Source organism: Pipra filicauda, unplaced genomic scaffold (genome assembly GCF_003945595.2).
Source record: "Pipra filicauda isolate LSUMZ 115617 unplaced genomic scaffold, ASM394559v2 scaffold317_size908105_pilon, whole genome shotgun sequence".
Classification (NCBI taxonomy): Eukaryota; Metazoa; Chordata; class Aves; order Passeriformes; family Pipridae; genus Pipra; species Pipra filicauda.
In genome coordinates, this window is record NW_024104440.1 from 494,288 (window position 1) to 513,651 (window position 19,364).

General features: G+C 42.4%; 1 protein-coding gene across 1 annotated transcript in view; it reads left to right on the top strand.

Moving 5' to 3' along the window:
- EMP2 (epithelial membrane protein 2) overlaps positions 1 to 19,364 on the top strand; it is a 22,183-nt gene continuing 2,819 nt past the window's right edge. Inside the window, exons 1-4 of the mRNA XM_027711188.2 lie at positions 1 to 251; positions 15,242 to 15,353; positions 17,284 to 17,377; positions 18,676 to 18,822. Of these exons, the coding sequence (XP_027566989.1) occupies positions 15,276 to 15,353; positions 17,284 to 17,377; positions 18,676 to 18,822 (319 nt within the window). The 5' untranslated portion in view covers positions 1 to 251; positions 15,242 to 15,275. The remainder of the gene's footprint in view (positions 252 to 15,241; positions 15,354 to 17,283; positions 17,378 to 18,675; positions 18,823 to 19,364) is intronic.

Below are 19,364 nucleotides of genomic sequence, written 5' to 3' on the forward strand. Positions count from 1 at the left end.
CGGGCGGGGAAAAGATCCTCCCGTGCGCGCTCCGTCCCTCCCTCCCTGCCTCCGTCCCCGCGCACTCTCAGCCACACACACGCTGACACGCTCACACCCCTTCTCCCGCCGCCAGCGGCCGGGGGGCACTTTTGAAAGCCGCTCTGGTTCCACACCCAGCCGCCGCTGACATCATTCCCGCAGGGAGGGCGGGCGGAGGCACCGCCGCCAGACGGTCGCAGCCCGCGGAGAGCTGCCCCCGGCCCGCGCCCGTGAGTACCGCGGGGGTGCGGGGGGAGCGGGGAGGACGAAACCGCGGAAAAAGGGGGGAAAAAAAAATAAGAATCGCGGGTTTGTTTACTGCGAAACGCATTTTATTTCAGTGCCGCGCCGACGCTGGGCCGGGCGGGGAGAGCGGCCCCGCTGTCGCGGAGCTCCGGCCCCGCTGCCTCGCCCCGGGCGCTGCGGCCGTCGGGGAGCGGGCCGGGCCGGGCCGAGGGGCTCCTCGCCAGGCACTCCGGGCCGCGCCAAGCCGGCGGAAAGTTCGCGCTCTCCGCGGGATGGTTGCTTTGCTTTCTGTTCTCTTCTGTAGTGAACTCTCGCCGGAGTTCGCGTGTGCTGCAGGAACGTGTGGCTGCTCTTGGCAGCTGCCCGCCCCTCTCCCCCCGGTGGAAGGAAAATACACTTAGATGTAATTCAGCGCAGATTTTTATGAAGTTTTTGCCAGCGTTAAACGTTTTTCCGCTTGAGTCAAACTGCAGTTTCACTCGCTGGTGGTTTCTGTCTGTATATAATGTCCCACTTACACTGGGGACGTTGTGTGCCAGATACCAGACAGGCAGCTCTCGGTGACATGGGTTGCCTGCAATATTGAGTATTGAATTTGAGAGGTCAACTCCTTGTTTGGACATTTCTAGGAAGAATAGAGCACTGCTGGCCCTTCCTTAGCAGACAGGGCTTGCTCCTACTCACAGAATGCTGCCACCAAGGAACCTGCAGCTCAGCCTCTCTGTTAATTTCTTGGCAGAAGTACTTTGTTCACATGGTGCAGGAAGATCCGTTTTTTTCCCAGCACCTGGGAATAGTATGTAAATGATAAGCAATTATTGTAGTTGAACATCTTAGAAGTACCTTCTGACTTGATACAGGGCTGTGAAGAGACCCACTGAGTAGCTCTAAAATATACACTGGATTTTCCTGGAGTTTTCTTTAGGAATTTTGAAAATAAACAGCTATGGTTGGCTAATCTCCACCAGAAAGAGAAAAAGTAGAACTTTCTCTTCACTTACTTTCAGACTCTGTACATACAATGCTGGTGTGTTAACTATGTAAAATAAGCCTTCTTGACTGCCTGAGCAGATGTTTTTTCTGTCAAATAAAAGTTGTCTGTAATGACTCCTTCATTCAGACCTGCTCTAGGATGTTGATTTTGAAGGCTTTGCTGTCCAGGGCAGGGTAAGGTAGCTCAGGAAGGAGCTGTGTGGCTGGACTGCCAGGGCTGAGATGCCAGATGTCTGCAGACGTGGGCAGGCAGGAACCCACACAAATGGTAGGGGACTGTTGGGATGAGTTTCATTGAGGAAGAAACATGAATTGCAGTTTGCTGGAGAGTCCTGCTATTTTTTTGTGAGTGTGCAACAAATACCATCGTGGGGAATGCAGCTGGGGTGCAGGTACTTACCACAGCTGGTGGCATCAAAGTCGGAGTCAAAACAAAGATATATGGAAAACATGGTCACCAGAAGCTGATGAGTTTATTCAGCATAAGCTGTAAGGATTTGACCTTTGCTTCAAAGACATTGAAAGAAAGAACTCTTGCTGTTCTCTGAATCCCTTTGTGAGCTTGCAGAGTTGAGTTAGGAAATACTGTTGGGATACCTGAGGGAAGACACATCCTTCATGCTGAATAAAGATGTGTACAGATTGTGTCTTGCCAGCTGTGTGGCTGACGTGGATGTTACCAGGTCAGCTGTCTGCCCAGCCAGGAATCCAGGAATTACGCTGCCAATAGCCATCAACATTAACTGAGATGAAATGGAGCAATACCATGAAAACTCTTAGGAGGTGATCACTTTCTTGTTAGTATGTTCACTGGGGAAGGAAAATAGTCTGTTAATATAATTCAAAATAAAAACAACGTACAATCAGTAGACAAGACACTACTGGTGTTGTATTCTTTATTTGTGGTCTGGAAAGACTTCTATCATAAGCACACAAACAGTGTTGATTATGCTGTGGATCTGCCAGTGAGGAAAAACAGAGAATTCTATTTGCTTACACAGATTTAAAACATTGCTAATAAAGGAAGTTGTTCAACAGACTGAGCAGGTCAAGACTGAAGGCTGCTGCAACATCGTTCTCTTAGACAAGGGTTCTGTCTCAGTTCTTAGATGCTGTAGTTATTGTTCCTGGCCAACAATGCTTAGAAGAAATTAAGATCTCCATCTTATACCCACTTTCAGTTAATGCACTCAACCTCTCTTGCTTTTAGTAGCATCTCTTGCTCCACAGTTGCCTTGTGTCTTTCTCTTATTTTGTTGTCTTGTTTGTCTCAAGGTTGTTTCCCATCTTGGGTTTGACATTCCTGCAGTGATTGGAAGAAGAATGTTGTGCTCATTAATTTCATGTGGATATTTAGAGAAGCAAGACTTTCCTTCACTTTTGCTAAGTATACTAGTCATATTCTATCTCCTTTCATGATGCTGTTTCCCTGTCCGTTTAAAAATAAGATGGATGACAGCACAAGGAGACTCTTCCTTTTCACCTCAGTGGTTTGAGTATATTTTGGTTTTCCACTGGCACTTCATGTTCTATTTGTGTCTTGAGCATCATGTAAGACATGACACCACCACATAAATCAGTACAAGAATGTGTTTAATTAAAGAGATAAATAGGTCTCTGGGGACAAGATCTTTTATATTGCTAGCTGGCAGATGTACTTTCCAGGTCCTCCTCCACGTTCCTGTTGGAAGAAGACCCAGCAGAATGAGGCACTGTGATACACAGGAACCAATAAGAAAGAGATTTGCTCTGAAGTGAAGCAAACATTTTATGTAAAATCCATGCAATACTTCAGCACAGCCAAATTTGAAAGTAGAAAGGAATGCACAGCTTTTATTGAAATCACATTGGTCTCAGAGGGAATGCAGAGGAAACATAAGCACAACACTAAGGAATTCCATTCATGGAGCTGTTTGTTAAGGTTTGTTTAGTTTTTGGATCCTCAAAGCAAACCAGTGATCTTTGCAGTGGAGTTTCAGTCTTGGCTGTTTTTGTTGAAAGCTTTGCTATTTTAAAGAGAAGATAATATTGTAAAATATATCAAAATGTCAGGTGATGCTCATGACTTCATTAGGAAGATAAGTATCTTAATTCTTAGAAAATAAATCTTGCTGGGTGGGATTCAAGAGAAAGCCTGATGTCCTGAATTCATCCATCAAAGGAATTATTATTTCTTCACTGAATGGGGAAAATGTAATTATGCCTTTTTATTTTGCCAATGAAGTTTCATGGGCAGGTTTAATGATGGTATGTGCATGCCAGGTGAAGCCTCATAATTTGGGTGTGACCTTAAAATACAACCCTCTGGCTGTGAAGAGATCTTCACAGGAGTCTGTAGGTGGGGCAGAAAGTGGCCTGACTCAAATACCCCTTAGAGATGGCTATAGGATATATATTTATGGTTTACTGCACTGATTCTTAAATGCTACGCTGTGTTTGGAACTGCACAGGCCTCAAACAGCCAAGGTGGGCAGTATGAACACTCCCTCGGGTGTTTGATGCAAGTGTTACGTGTCCTGAAATACACCAAAATTCTGGTCTTCTTCCATACAGAAAGCGGCCTTCCAAAGTCTCTGGATGTCTCTGCTGAGGTGCACGTGCTGATGGTGATCTCTGTGGACTCACCTGCTCTCTAGGGCTGGCACTGCTCAAGCCACAGAAACAACACACCAGCTGCTTAGTTCAAATGCAGAAACAACCCAGAGTCTGGGAGAAGAGTCTGATGTGGAGCTGTGGGGAGCTGGCTGAGCCTGCTCGTCTGTCACGTGCTAGAGGGCTTGATGTGCCTTTACCTGGCACTGTGACTGGTGTGAAATGTGGCTCTGCAGGGACCCAGGCATTCCAAGGGCCCCCAGCCTGGCCAAGGTGGATCCACAGGGCAGAGCAGAGCTGAGCTGGGGCAGGCAGAGGGGTCTGGGCTGTTCCCATAGAGCACCAGAGTGTAGAAGAGCTGTGCAGCGAGTGTGCTCAAACAAGGGTTAGAAAACCTTCTACCTGGACTTGTAAAGTTCACATAGGAACCTTAAAGTTTTACTTTAATTGCGCCCATTGCAAATTAAAATGTAAAAATGGCATTCTGGAGCTAGGCTGGGTATTCAGTCATATGCTACAGTGTTGCTGTGAAACAAAAGTAGTAGTAGTTGTGGAAGAGTTTGCTCTATTTTATAGCCAACTGTTGTACCATCAATAGAAATGTACTTTCACACTCTTGATAGATGATGTGTAAACTCTGAAATAACTAAAACCAAAATTTCTCAATACAGAGCTAGTCAAAGCCAAATCAAAACAAGCAGTTTGAAAATTTTACAACAGCGAATGCAACGCATTTAATTGCGAGCAATTTCCACAGAGCATCTGCCAAAGTTAAAACAATATCAACTTTCATTTCTGCAGAATTAAGTGCATTGCTTTCAATCTGGAAAGACAGACCTTTTCTGCCTTTGTTTGTTGGTTAATTAGGTGGAACAGCATAAATCACTCAAGCTGTTCTGTTGTATCTGGAATAATCTCTGGATAAGCAGCAGTCTGTAGTGAGTAGACTCCAGGGTCTGAGATTTGCTCTCAGAACTGTGTTAATGTGTAGTCAGTGCTGCAGGTGTGCTTTTTTTTTTCCTTTCTTTTCATTGACTAACACTGAAGATACATTTAATCTGTCCGCCTGTAGAAGGTCTGGTGTTATTCTTGGTCTGTCACTCCCTGCCCTGCCAAGCTATTGAACAGGGACAACCAGGACACTGAAATGTGGCCGCGCAGTGATTGAGCAGGGGTGAGGCCAGGCCACACCTCACTTCAGCTATTTGCTTCAGAAGCAGGTTCCCAGGAGGCTCCTCATAGCTCGAATAGCTTATCAGTGCAGCCCCGGGTCTTTGTCCAGCTCCATGGAAGGGCTGATTCCCTGAGCCAGAGGCAGGGCTGTGCCAGCAGGCTGCAAAGAGCTCTGTGGTTCCTGACCACTGCCCTTGAGTGCTGGGAGGCAACAGTAGCCCTTAGGTCACCCTCAGACAAGGGGGACAGGCCTCGCTGTCTCTTTGAAGCTTTGCCACCCACCTGAGAAATGAATCCTCCCTTAATGCCGACTGTGTGTTGCCATGATCACCCCGTGTTACTGCACTGCCCAGCAGGCAGCACTGCTCTCAGCAGTGCCTCAAGTCTTTGCAGGAGAGGAGAGAATTCAGCAGAGTGCCAAGGGCATGGGTATCATGCAAAAGCCTGTTGAAAACAGAGAGAGACCTCAGAGAAACTGTTGGGATGGGCTTCACAGGAGTGCAGAACTGGAGGGTCCTCTCAGGACACCACGTCTGCAATACCAGATCTCATAAATCCTTTTTTTGTGGAGGCTGGTCTCTTTTTCCTATGCTGTGGTGATTGTAAGGTTGTTCCAGAACGTGATAGCTCTAAGAGTTATAATTTACATCCTAAATGTGCTCACACCTGATTTATAGCCATTTATTTTCATCTGTAAGTTAAACAGTTCTTTTTCCTTCTATGTGTTTGCCTTGACCTGCAAGCAAGTATATCCCCAGTCTGTCTTCATCTTTGAAAATGAACAAGTCAGAACAAGAAGTTCTTGCCTTCTTAAGCTTAGGAAAACAAGCTTTTAGTAATTTTAGACCAGTTTGATTGTTAAGAAGGTTTTAATGTATACCACAACTTTGTTTATACTGAAGTGGTAGCTGGTGCACAACAAGCAAACTGGCTGAACAGAGGGGATGCATTGAACACCTGAAATAATGTGTGCTTTTCTTCATTTTCTGAGAATACAGTTAAGCTCTACCCATACATGCTTCAAGTTACAAACATTTTGTAACATGTTTTGCAGCTGCCTTTGTGAAAGCTCAGAGAATACATTTATGTTTTGTAAGAAACCAGAAACTGCAGTACAAAAGCAGTTCCTTCTTTCAAATTACTGCAGGGTTTTCTTAAACAATATGTGCCCTTTGAGAACTGATCTCTTGATCCATGGGGTATCTTTGATTAAAGACCATTTTTTGTTAACATTTCCCAAAGGCATGTGATGCTCAGCATAAACTGAAGGTGGAAGAGCACAGGGAATGATTATGATGGGAATTAAGAGATTAATTGTAACCCTTTCAGGTGTTATTTAGTAATATGGCAGCCTGCCTTACACCGCTGTGGGTTGTGTTGGGATTTAGATGTAGGCATAAAACAGCTTAAATCTGAGATTATCTAGCATAAAAGTACAGTTATAAGAAAAAGTGCTTTAGAGAAAAAGAATAATACATGGAAGATTTACTTTTGAGGAAGATGCTGGTTTGTGCTGCTAGAGGAGGAAAAACATTGTCTTTCTGCTGAACGCACATAACCCTCTAAAGAGCAGTTTTGAAAAGATGAAGGCTTAAAGACTATAACTCAACTACACCTGTAGTCAAGGGTCTGCCAGTGTAGGCAACTGACTCCTGTACCTGCTAAATTGTCTTCTCAGCATATACTGGCTGTTCCATTTCTCTTCCAGGTTTTGATGGAGTGTTTGAATACATGTCTCTTGAATTTTTTAAGCTTCAGGCTATTTTTTATTTTTTTTAGGACTTTCAGGTGAGACGTCAAAAGGTACATTTTCCCTGTAAGTGACACTTCCCCACCCCCCAACAGGGCATTGTGTTCCTGTTTTCCCAGAGGTCCTGCTGGTTTTCTTCTGCTCAGTCTGCCCACAAAGGCTTCATGGCAGAGTGATTTTCCTCTGCAGTGCACAAAGCAGGGCCATAGTGCAAGGAGTGGTAGGGCAAGTCTAAACCCAGTCCAGACTTGTTTGCAAATAAACGACTGACAGAGTTCCAGAAGTGGCAGCAATGCTGGCATCCCTGGGTCAAAACTTTATTAAAGGCATTCCTGAGAAATTAGAAACGTCAGCTTCTTTGGGTCTCTGTGCTTAAAGCTAGCACTTTGCATTTTTGCTGCAGTTTGTTTGTTGGGTTTTTTGGAAATGTATGGAACAGCAGGGTTATAATTTCCCAGACTTTGGAGTTCTGTCTTGACAGCACAGATCTAATGAGGAGAATGGGGTGAGAAGGGAGGAGGTCCAGGGAAGGTCTGCCAGACCTGACTGTAAGCACCATCTGTTTCCCTTTTGGTAACTAGGTAGGATTTCTGAGGAGGAGCCTAGATTTAGTGTTTATGAAGGCAATTCAGAAAGAGCTGGATGGGTATTTCAGCATCCCCTCACACCTGGGTGAGAGGTAGAACAAGAGGTAGAACAAGAACATGAGCTTGTTCACTGTAAGTTTGCTATTGCACATGGAGTCCCACCAGTACCAGGAGGATGGACAGACATCCAACTGCTGTAATAAAAAAAGGTTTGACTAAGCTCTAGGTGCACATTTATATTAGTCGTGGTGCACACACAAAGCAGACCTCAGGGCTTTGGTTGCAAGGTAAGATTTTCTGAAAGAAGATGGATAAAAACTAGGTCGTATCATGTCTTGCCAGTTTGTCTCCAAGCCCCTGTATTTCACTATCAAAATACAACAAATTGACTGTAGTTGTGGTGAAGGTTGCTGGGTCTTAACACAGTCTACTGCAAGGGCACCAACAAATCCAGATCTGGCAGGATGACTCTACTTTCATTTTCTGCCATTAAGTTAAAAAAACCATAAATGTTGTAATTCAAATAGAGCTCTAGAAAGTGGTGTGGGTTAAGTTTTGCTGTATTGATTTTTTTTTGCCTTACTGTGGTTGAGTGCAGGGAACATTGATTCATTTCCTTCTGATTTCCTTGCTTTGTGAGGAAGGACTTTGAAAAGCAGCTGGAAGTGACAAGCTCTCTTCCTTCCACATAAAGCAGGTAGCACAAAGAGCTGTGGGCTTGAATGCATTCTCAGTGAAGTGATTGATCATAAACAAAAAGAGCTGATGGTGTCTGTGCCATCTAGGGGCTGACAGGACACTTACCCTTCTTGATTCCAAGTCCAGCATCAAGTAGGGGGGTGAAATTTTATTTCATGAAGAGCAGTGCTTGGCTTCATACCAGGAGGAAATTGGGTGGGAGCCCATCTGCTGCACAGAGTGTCACTCTTCCTTTGCACTTCCCTCCTGGGTCTCTGTTCAGTGTTGGAGAGGTCTAGTCAGAGCCCACCAGCACCTCTTGGAGGTGTCCTGGCTGGCCAAGGAGATCACTGGTTGAAGGAGGACATGCTGTTTCTGTACTGACTGTTAGCTGTGTAACCCCTGAGCAGGAAAACAGGTCAGGATTTGAATGTACACTTGAACATGAAGAATAGGTTGGAGAGGGTCCAGTTCTACAATCTGTTCAGTTCCCTGAACACAGAATATGTGAGCACAAATACAGAGACTTCCACATCTGTTGGTAGATCTATTTTGTTAATTACTGAGTTACATTTATAAATAAGACTTTAATAAAAGCAAAACCTCATTTTCTATGTAGTTTGTGCACCTGTGAGCTCTAATAGTAGCAGCTCACTTCATGCACCAGAGAACTATCAATATATTTTTCAGGGATTCTTGGCAGCAAAGCCTTTGCATGCTGTTTATAAACCTACCTGCAGTGTTAGCTTTAAGATTAGCACTTCTGTCCTATGAAATGTTTAAAGGCTGGTTCTCTAAAGTAAGGCTCCAAAGTCATCATGTAAAATAAAACTAGATTGCTTTAGCTGTGTTTTCCAATATGCATTGATGACACAGGAAAAGAGACAGAAAAGTCCAAGATGTGCTTATCCTTTCCAGATTTCTTGCATGATTGAAGGGTTCTTCTGTAGCTGCCATGGACAGGATCCAGATGTGTGGCAGCAGGGCAAGAGCACAGCAACCCCTGGGGGGGTGAGGGCAGGGAGGAGGGGCAGCTGTGCTGGGCACCTGTGCCAGGGCAGCCTTGCAGCTCGGGCACATGGACAGGTTAACTCTACAGCAACAAAAAATGCCAGGCAGGTGATCCAATGGAAATGGATGAATGTACAGCTACCACAGACTGTGAGTAGGGTGAGAGCAATAGTCAGCTTGGAGAACATGTAGGAAGAAAGCATGAGTTTGGGTATTACCTGCCTTGTTTTAAGGAATATACTCCAAATTATATCTTGTGATGTTGGTACTCCCAACTGTTAAATTAACACAGGCAAAAAGAATAAAGAAACTTGAGTAAGTTGTTTCAACTGGTGTATTATTCCCTTGGTGTTACATTTCCTGATTTTCTCGTCCTTTATGTTTAGAGGTTAGAGGATTGTTGAAATCCTCAAAGCTTTTGCTGGTTTGGGAGAAATTCTACCTTCTGAACTTATTTCACTTTTGGTTCCAGTTCTGAGAATCACATAAGAAAAACAGAACGTTTCATAGTTGGTAAAAGAAAAAAAAAAAGAAGAAAGTTAACAGTATCACTCTGTTCCTTATAAACCAGGGAGTTTTGTGCAAGTTTAGAGATAATGGTACAGGCAAAATGTGAGCCAACTTCTGAGTTTTCTGTCATGAGACACCAGGAGATGTGGCACAAGAACTCAGAGCAAAACAAAATGATCATCATGTAAATCCAAACATCTTGTGATGCATCACAAGATGACAGACTTCTCATGCTACAAGTATACAAACTTTTTCTTCTAAATTCACATATTCAGTCTTAATTATAGCACTGAGGGGCAGAAGAATTGATAATGAAGAAGGTTTGCTTTGATTCAGTGTTACACCAGTGACCTCAAGAAAGTTCAGCTGAGCCGGGTGCTTGTTGATGGCCCAAAGACCTGCTGTTCGAGTTGCAATGAAACATCTCAGCACAGAGAGCTGCAGGTCTGGTAACTTGTTTAGCAGGATCGTCTGCCCCTTCTCTTGGGTGTGTCTTTCCAGCACACTGAACGTGGGTGAGGAGCAGTCTGCACACCCCCAGCCTGAGTCTGCACAGAGCAGGAGCTGTTCTGCAGTGATTTCGGCGTTTCTGAGCATAAACCAGGATTGTCTGTGCTGAGATTTTCTCATACGTGGACTCAGATGAAGATGATAGAAAAGCCTGACTTGATCTGAGGAAGTGAGGGCAGCAGCCAGTGTTGGAGGGTAAGCTTTAGCCTTTCCAATGCAAATGAGCACAGGATAAACATACTGTACTATGGACGTGTTTCTCTGGTTGCAAAAATCAAATATGCACAAACATGAGAAACAGCCTGGCAGCAGAGTTGAACTGCATGGGAAGGAACGAAAGCATGTGCTGTGGAGATGACATCTGGGCTGGAAAGTAGTGATAGAACTTCTGCTAAGAACTGTCAAAGACTGTTTTCATTTTTGCTTGCTTGCTGTACTAAACAGCAGAAAAAAATCAAATAGTCATGTTTCTTTGTACTGATGGACATTGAAGATAAACTTTATCTTAAAGATAAACTGAGGCTTTTTTTGCAGGGGGGTGTGTGCGTGTGTAATTTGACATAGGGAGGCAATCCAGTTTTGTAACATGTTTGCTTAGTACAGTACAGAAATGTTGGAAACCCTGGCCTGGATACCTTATTTTACTGTGCACTTTCTGTGATTGTTGTACTGTTCTATCTCGTATGGAGGTACTTGTCTCTACCTGTCCAGAAGATTTGAGCAGAGGCCCTTCTTAGCCACTTCTTGTAAAGCTCATCAGGCTCTCACATGGAAGGTGCCAAACTACTGCTTCTAACAGTCTGTGTGACTGCTGTGTTTATCCTCCCTGTGCAAAACAAGGTACCATTGGACTATTACCCAGAAACAGTTCTGCACCCATTGAAAAAAACCTCTGCTGTTAATACAACTGGCCTTCTGTTTTCAATGTGTTTTGTGTAAGTATCCTGCAACTTAACAGCATTTTGTGGGAAACTTTATTACCACAGCAAATCTGGATTGTTCAGTGGGATTCTCATAACTCACTCTCTCTGGATTCAGTGGCAGTCTGCACTTGCTGCTCAGCAGTACCTGTGCATTTCTGCCTTACCCCATCCTTTGTGAAGTGGTATTAAGTGCTGAGCCTTGCAATTGAAATCCAATGTAATTCTTACTATGGCACCCAAATCTGTTTTTAATGTCAGAGGTGATGAGCTAAGTCAAATGTAATGTTCTCTTTTGTCAGAGCTTTGCTGGAGGTTCGTAGAGGGAGGTTGCTGAAAGAGCTGCAGCTTGACAGGAGAGCAGAGCTGGAAGGGGCCTCTGAAGGTCTCTGGTGCAGACTCCAACTCCAAGCAGGGGGTTAGCTCAGGACATTCTGGGCCTTGCTTCAGTCAAGTTAGGAAAATGTCCAAGAATGGAGATCCCACAGCCTCTTGGGCTCTGTTCCAGTACTTAATCATGCTCATTGAATATAATTAATACTTTTTTTTTTACCATTGGAGTATTCCTTGTTGCAACTTGTGGCTGTTGCCTCTAGTCTTTTCATCATGTACTTCTGGGAAGAGTGGCTCCATCATCTCTGTTAAAAGAAAGTTTAGTGTGTCCAAAAAGCCTTTCTCTTATGTGTGTGTGTGTGTGTGTGTGAAAACTATTAAAAGAATTCAAACCACTTTGGGAAATGATGAACAATATCTGTGCCTAAAGGCAGTGTACTTAAAATCATGAACTCCTTGACTTGAGAGCATAGTGTGTACCACTGCAAATGAGAGAAAGTGAAAAATCACTCTGCCCAGGGAGCTTTTCTTCATTTTGCCTGTAATCAAGAGAGTAAAACAGAAGAGTTGAGCATTGATTCATTTAAGAGAAGGCTCCTGCAAGAGCAAGAAGCCTTTAAAGCAGCGTGTATTGGCACTGATAATAGGGCAGGGCTTCCAAAGCTGCTAAATAGCAATGGAAAAAATGACTACAGAGCCCCCTATCACATCAGACAAATACCAGAGTTTTACTTGAAAGAGTCTGATCATTTCTATGCATCTTCTTAATACAACTGTTTCCAGATTCCCATTCACTTAATAGTGCAAAGTACAAGATTCCCAAATTTAGGTGATTTAAAAATGTATTTGCTCTTCTTGTAGACAACCCCCTTTAAGCAATATTTTGCATAAATTAATTAAATTAAATAAAATGTAAGAGAAGATAGGGTTTTAATCTAGCTCAAATTGCTGGTGGTTCTGTTGAGCAGAATTGGTTCAGGCAGGTTAAACAGCAGTTTGCTCTTGCTGGTACCCTCCATTTTAAAAGAGTGAGGCAAAAGCCACTGGCAGGTGGCAGCTTCCAAAGGGGCTTCAGCTGCTGAGAAAAGAACTGGGAACAATTGTGAACCTGAAGAAAGCCCTTGAGAAACAGTTAATAGTGAATAAGAAACAAAGAGGAGTCCAGCTAGTCTGCAGAATAGGATGTAACCAAGGTGTTTGGTTAGTAATACATTATTAGAATTTTGAATCTTAATACAAAGGGTGTTCTCAGAAATTCTCCATGTGAAGACATAACTGTTCCCCTCCCTTGCTCATAGGAAGAGGAAAGGAGCTGCCTGCTGCTGGGAGAGGTACCAGGCTTTGTCCTTGGAGGAGAAAGAGGTTCTTGCTGAGGGAGTGGAAGGATCTTGAGTCTCCAAAGTGAGCTTTTAAATTTCAGCATTGTCTGGAGTGAAGGAGGACTAGTAGTTCCTTCTGAGAGATCAAATCCAGAATTTCTGCCTTGAGGGGGATGCAGATACTGTAGTAGCTTCTTGTGTCATTGCTTGGCTGCATCGTAGGAGAGGACAGCTGCTCTTTGCTTCCTGCCCACAGATCACAGTTTCTCTGGATCTCTCCTGGATAACTGGTTCTTGCTGTCTTTTCCTGGTATTAATTACTTGGAAATGGCCTTTCCTTCCTTTCCCCCAGTGTACTTAATCCCTGTATCCATGTATCTGTGTGCACGCAAAACAAAAATCTGTTTCATTCAATCTTGGCTTTATTTGGGTAAAACATAAAATGTTTTCTTCTCCTCATCAGCCATACATGTTTATCCATCCTGTTTGAAACACTTCTGTTTATGGCTGAAAACAGTAAAGAAAAAACATGGACTTGACTGAAGATTAAGTGGATTTTTCTGTGCCGACAAGTCTTGATTTTGCAAGATGGGTTTTAATTAGGTTACGTTTTTCGGTCTCTCTTACTTTGTGATACTTCATGTAATAAGATGAAATTGTATTGTTATTCTTAAAATAATACTGAGTATAATTTGATTCTCTCTCCTTATATGGCAAATGACTGTTGCATTATTGTCTGCTTAGATACCATCAGTGCAAGAAATGAAACTCAGAAAAAAACCAACCACAAGACAAGAGGGGTGCTGTGCAAACACTGGTACATTTCACAATGAAAATATTTTGGTGTGGCATTATACAAACCCACAAAATATCTTCTTTTCCTTCTTCCTTCCCTTCATTCAAACAAGGCTCGATGGAGAGCCATGAATGACATTTCTAGAAGCAGAACTGGATTCAGAGGACCTTGAGTCATGCAGCAGAATGGGCTTGTTGGAGGAAATTGTCACTTTCTGTTCTTTGTTGTGGCCGAGAAGGCAAAGTTTAACGGAGAGGAAATGGGAAGGAATACAAACTTGAGTAGCTGCTTTTCCTATTTTAGGATTTGACTTGGCTCTGCCATTCAGTCATTGCAATTAGATATGGGTATAAGGTTATCCCATCATTTTTCTCAGAAACACTTTCATACTGTTTGCCTTTGATCTTGTAACACTGTGGAGATGTAAAGGATTAGTCTGGAATTTTTGTCTCACTTCAATGTGTTCTTACACTGTTGATTATGTTCTTGTTGAAGTTTTGCAGAGTAGTTATATTTTGACCCAGTGGGAATTGCAGGGGATCTGCTTTAAAGATGCTGTCAAAATAGTCCTTTTATTTGGTTAAATTATCCATGTGGTTCATGATTCTAGTAAATAGCAGAAGAAAGGGGGTTAGACATTAAAAAAAATCGTGGAAGTCCTGAAAAAAAAAATCATAACTTCCCTTTCTTCTGGATATTTGCTGTGTTATGTGAATGGATCATTTGACATGAGATGTGTCCAAAGCAAAGGAAGGGGACAAACATGCATTAATGTATTGATGAATGATAACATGCAGATAATGTACAGAACTGTGCACCTTAAATGCAAAGAGAAGATCTGCAAGACTGCACGTTCCTTATAGCATATAACATATATTAATTGGCAAGTATTTCTACACAGAAAGAGATATACCAAGCACTTGCACTTTTCTGTCTATTAGAAACAGTATTTTTCCCTACCCTATTTGTTTTGTGCTTGCAGATTTCCTAGGAATTCCAGCTAAATACAGCTTCTGGTTCCTTTGTACATAAGAATACTTTTTTTTCATGTGAAATGTGAAATTGTAGGAATTGGGTTAGATAAGGTATAAAGATAATTGGTAGCCTACAGAGAGTATTAAGTGACTGAACATAAAATAACTAGCTGGGTTATTACAGGACTAGTGGGTTTATTCAGCCCTACCAGTCAAGGCAATGTATTGAAGAAAATGATAGTCCTTAGGCATTACATTATTTAGTGGATAAAACTTGCAACCATATGAACAGAGGACATGAGACCTAAGCTACAACATAGTTGTTACTAAATCTAGGAGGTAGTTCTTGATGCACTTAATTTTGTTCTACAAGCATCTTTTTGAAATCTTTGAAAGGATGGTTGAGAGAAGATTTTGCTATAGCCCGTTCATCATGTGCACGTGAGGCTGTAATTTGAAAAGCACTGCTCTAAAAGCTACCATGGAGGACTTTTCCATCCTTGCAGGAGAAGCACACAGAAAGAAACTTCTCTGTGTGTTTATTCACTGCAGCCATCTCGCTGGAAGGTTGCAAAATGCACCTCTTGGGTTCATTTCAAGTTGTGATTCATTTTAACACCTGTGATGCCAGTTAAGTATCTCTGGAGGTAGAACTTGTGCTGTGGAACTCAAACTGCATCCAGTGTTCCTGACTCTTTAACAGCACCTCACTCTGAGATCCACTGATGCTGACCTGGACTGCTCAGAGCCACAGCAAAGCAGTGTAACTGCAGGTTGATTCACTGACAGCTTTTAAAGATTGTTCCTATTTGCCCTTCTGTTTGACAGATTGATCTCAGACTAAAGCCTCCCCAGAGCAAGGATGTTGATTCTCCTGGCTTTCATTATTGTGTTTCACATAACCTCAGCAGCACTGCTGTTCATCTCAACTATTGACAATGTAAGTGCCGTTTCTTCTCTTTTTCTCTCAAGCATGCAGGCATTTCTTTGCTTCATAAAAATTGAGTTTCTCTTCTCTAGTTGTCTTCAACTTGCTTATTGAAAGCGCGTAAGGTGGAGCTATGGGACTTGGTTCAGCTGGATATGAGGAAAATGGGGGGAAATCTACTGTCCTTTTATGTCAAGTATATGAAGTCAAACAGCTCATGATTAGTGCGTGGGGATAATTTCAGTCAAGGTGTGCTTTGCCTCAGAAATGGTTGTCCAAGATACACAGTTAAATCATGAGAGACCCCACGAATGTATCTGTGTCTATACAGTTGAAGCAGTTTCAGCACAAAGTTTTAGAATAATTTCTATTGTATTCTTTTCAAATTTCCATTTTATTTTTGTGACCAGAAAGAATTTCCCTTCCAATATTTACATCTAGCTTTTAATTGAATTTTCCTCTTTCCAAAACAGCCCACTGTCCTGATCAGTAGTCTGGTGCTCTTTCTTTCTCCAAGAGGTCTGGTGTGTACAGGCTTTTGAGATGAAAAAATTTGCTGCTGAAAATACTTCACTGTTGAGTGAAGCTGGTTTGAATCCCATGGTCTTTTCCAAGACTATGCTCCAAATGAAATGATGTGTTACCCACAACTATTTCTTGCAAAGTTGTACAAACTCAGATGTTATCTTTCAGTCAGCTGGTTGATTTGTTCCATGGAGGTAGGTCATTAATTGAGCACTAGAGCAGGTTGTCTTACCCTGTTCCTTTGAATATTTAGAAAGCAAGGACAGTGAGCAAAGCAACTTATTCTTAGTTCGAGTCTGCTACATACAAACCAAATTATTACAGAAATAAACCCCTGCTTTGTCATTAGGTACTTTTTAACAATTGCAAACTTAAACTGTGGAACCACCTTCTGCTGGATTTAATGATCTTAAGAGGTTTTTTATAGTCATGAAAATAACTCTGAAAGGATTATATAGTGCTCAGAGCTGAAAAATAATATATTGAACTTGGACTGCAAAATCCAAATGAATGGCATCCTGAGAAAGTAATGCTTTTTCTTAAAACACAGCATTGTTATTACACATATTCCTGCTACCATAATATATTATAGTTTTAACTGCAGTATTTTATAGTTTGCAAAGCTGCACAGTAAGCTGTGAGGTTTCTGGAATGTCTCTTTCAGCAGCAGATCCTACCAGGAGTCATATTTAAAAGTCATATTTTGTACAACTCTAGTCAAAACAAAGGCCTGGGTAGCTATTGGAACGGGAATGGGTTTCCTGAGGAAATGCCACTTGCGTGGAGTGCTTGTCGTTTTGCAGGCTACCATAAAAATCTGTTCAGACACTGCAGTGCCATTTTGCCTGGAATGTTAAAACCTCAAAACAGAAATACCACAGGAGGATCTTAATTTGTCAGATGCCAAAGTGTTCATACTGCATTTGTCCATTGACAGCACAGCTGCATTACACTGAGATTTATCAGTTCAGTGCCAGGAACCAGAACATTTATAAAGGATTCTGTTTCATAGATGTATACCCCGCTGTTTCCTGCAAATTAGGAAATGCTGTGCCTTCAAAGAGGTGTGCATCCTAAACAGGGTCTGGATGTACAAAGCAGATCTTGCCTAGGTGTCTTATGCAGAGAGCAGTCACTGACTACCCGAAATTTCTGCCCAAACAGTGGAAATCCTTCGTGCTCTGGGATGTTTAAGATTCTCTCTCCTACCTTACAGAGGTCTAAAATGAGAATGACATGGGGATGATATACCCCTTATTCCAAAAGGCCATTAAATCTCAAATTTAGTTTGAGTGATTAAGTATCAAAAATGAACAGAAAATCATTCCAGCTGTTGTACAATTGATGGACAACTAAGGAGTTCTGTGGGATTTTTTGAATTTTTTCCCTGTAAGAGCTCTTTACTTTTACTTTGCAGGCCTGGTGGGTAGGAGATAACTTTTCTACAGATGTCTGGAGAATGTGTACCACGAATACTAGCACCTGTCTGGCTATTACTGATCAGTTCAGAGGTGAGTGTCTCTCCGTGCCTATGTCTCTGTTCCTTTAGCAGGTCTGCTGAAATTGCTATGAAATCTGCAGGGGCCATAATGTAATTGTTCAAAAATCTGCATGCCCTAACTGCACAGGTCTTCCAAAAAGTTTAATAGTGGTTTTTGATTTTGGAAAAGCAGCTGTCCCAGCAATTTCTGTGAGAGGAAAGCAGAAGAACTGTCACAGGCACTTAAAAGCCCAGTGCAAGAGAGTAAACACAAACAACTAACAAGAAGTGCTAAAGAGTTGTTAAAAAATTAGATCAGGTAAAAACAGTAAAGTCATCTGAATCTGATAGAATTTGCCTCAGAATTGAACTTGCAAAGAAGAACTTAAAAATACTGGCTGTGCACAAGAATGGGGGGAAAAGTGGAAGACAGAACACAAGCTGGAGTTTTAACAAGGAGGCCTTAATATACAACCCAGCATAATATCCTGCTTTACAAAAAATAAATGTGTTCTCAAATGTTACATTTGCTTTATTTCTGCACAATCAACTTGGGTGTATATTGAAGAGGTAGATCATTTGAAGAGCTGTGTACCCATGAAATAATTTTGCTTTCGAGGCATCAGGTTGGTTCAGGGCCTCTAACCTGCAGTGAGATGATCCATCACACACAGATTTAAGGGTTTGCATCTGATGTATTGCTGTGCATCCACTGCAGGCAGGTCCCCAGACTGGTGGATGATGGGTAGCTCAGGAATGTTTGCTGCTCCCAGAGCTCTGACTGCAGTGGCTGTGCTGGAGGAGAGGGGTCGCAGGAGCTCAGCCTGGCTGCAAAGTTACACAAAGTAGCTACACGTAGTTAAAAATGTATTGGTTACTTTAGCTCCTGGTTACAGGGAAGTCATTGACAGGATAAAAATCCAGATCGGAGGAATCTTTTGTGCCGAGTGTGGATATCCTGTCTGGTTACATCTCCTTGGATAGGGCTGTCTCCAGGTCTGGTTGGAGGCTGGGGTCTGCCTTTGTGAGCCATTTGGGACAGCTGGCAGTTGCACTGTGCTTTTAGTACACTGATGGTAGCAAAGGATGTGGTGTGGGAGGAACAGCCTCTTCAGTATTTTTATTCAGTTTTATGAGAAGCTTTTAAGAATCCTCAAACCACTGACTGCATCAATACCAAGGAAGCAGGGAAGAACCACCCTAAGGCAATGCACGGCGGGTTTGCTGTGTCTGCTGGACTCCTGCTTCCAGGACATAGCTCTGCCCCTCATTGCAGGAGGAGCCAAAGGGAGAAACTATTTTTAATCAAGGCTACTTTTGTTTCTGCAGAGTATCAATCGATTCAGGCCGTTCAGGCTGCCATGATCCTATCTACTATCTTCTGTTGTGTGGCATTTCTGGTTTTCATTCTTCAGCTCTTCCGTCTCAAGCAAGGAGAAAGATTTGTGTTAACCTCAATCATCCAGCTCCTGTCATGTGAGTGATTTTTCAACACTTGTAACTTTAATGATGTTTTTGTGAAAGTAAGGAAAGGGAAGGGGAAAAAGGTTTCAAAAAGAATGAGCTGCTTGAGGAATTTGTAGGGCTCTTGAGGCCACAGCTTATCCTTCATATTTGTTTAAACAGTGAACTGCTCCATTCTTTAATATTGAGGGAGTTAAAACATGGATGTCATCACTGCTCAGAATAAAGTAATTTAAACTTGGAAGGGAAAGAATTTGAGATTCTGAACTTCTTGAACAAGTTAAATAACTCCGTAATTGTCACAGGCAGGTACTCTGTTTTTCGTCAGTCTTTAGAACTATCCAGATGTTCAGAATTGTTTTCTGTTCACTGCAAATAACACAGATACACAACAGCACTTCAAATTTAATCCATGCCAAAGAAACTGAGAATATGACCTGAAATGCTTCCAGCTTAGTCTGAGGATGGAAATAAGTGTCTGCACAGAAAGGACATTGGTGGAAGCAGCTGACAGAAGAGAGACAGTGAATAGTTATATATATATTGATAATATT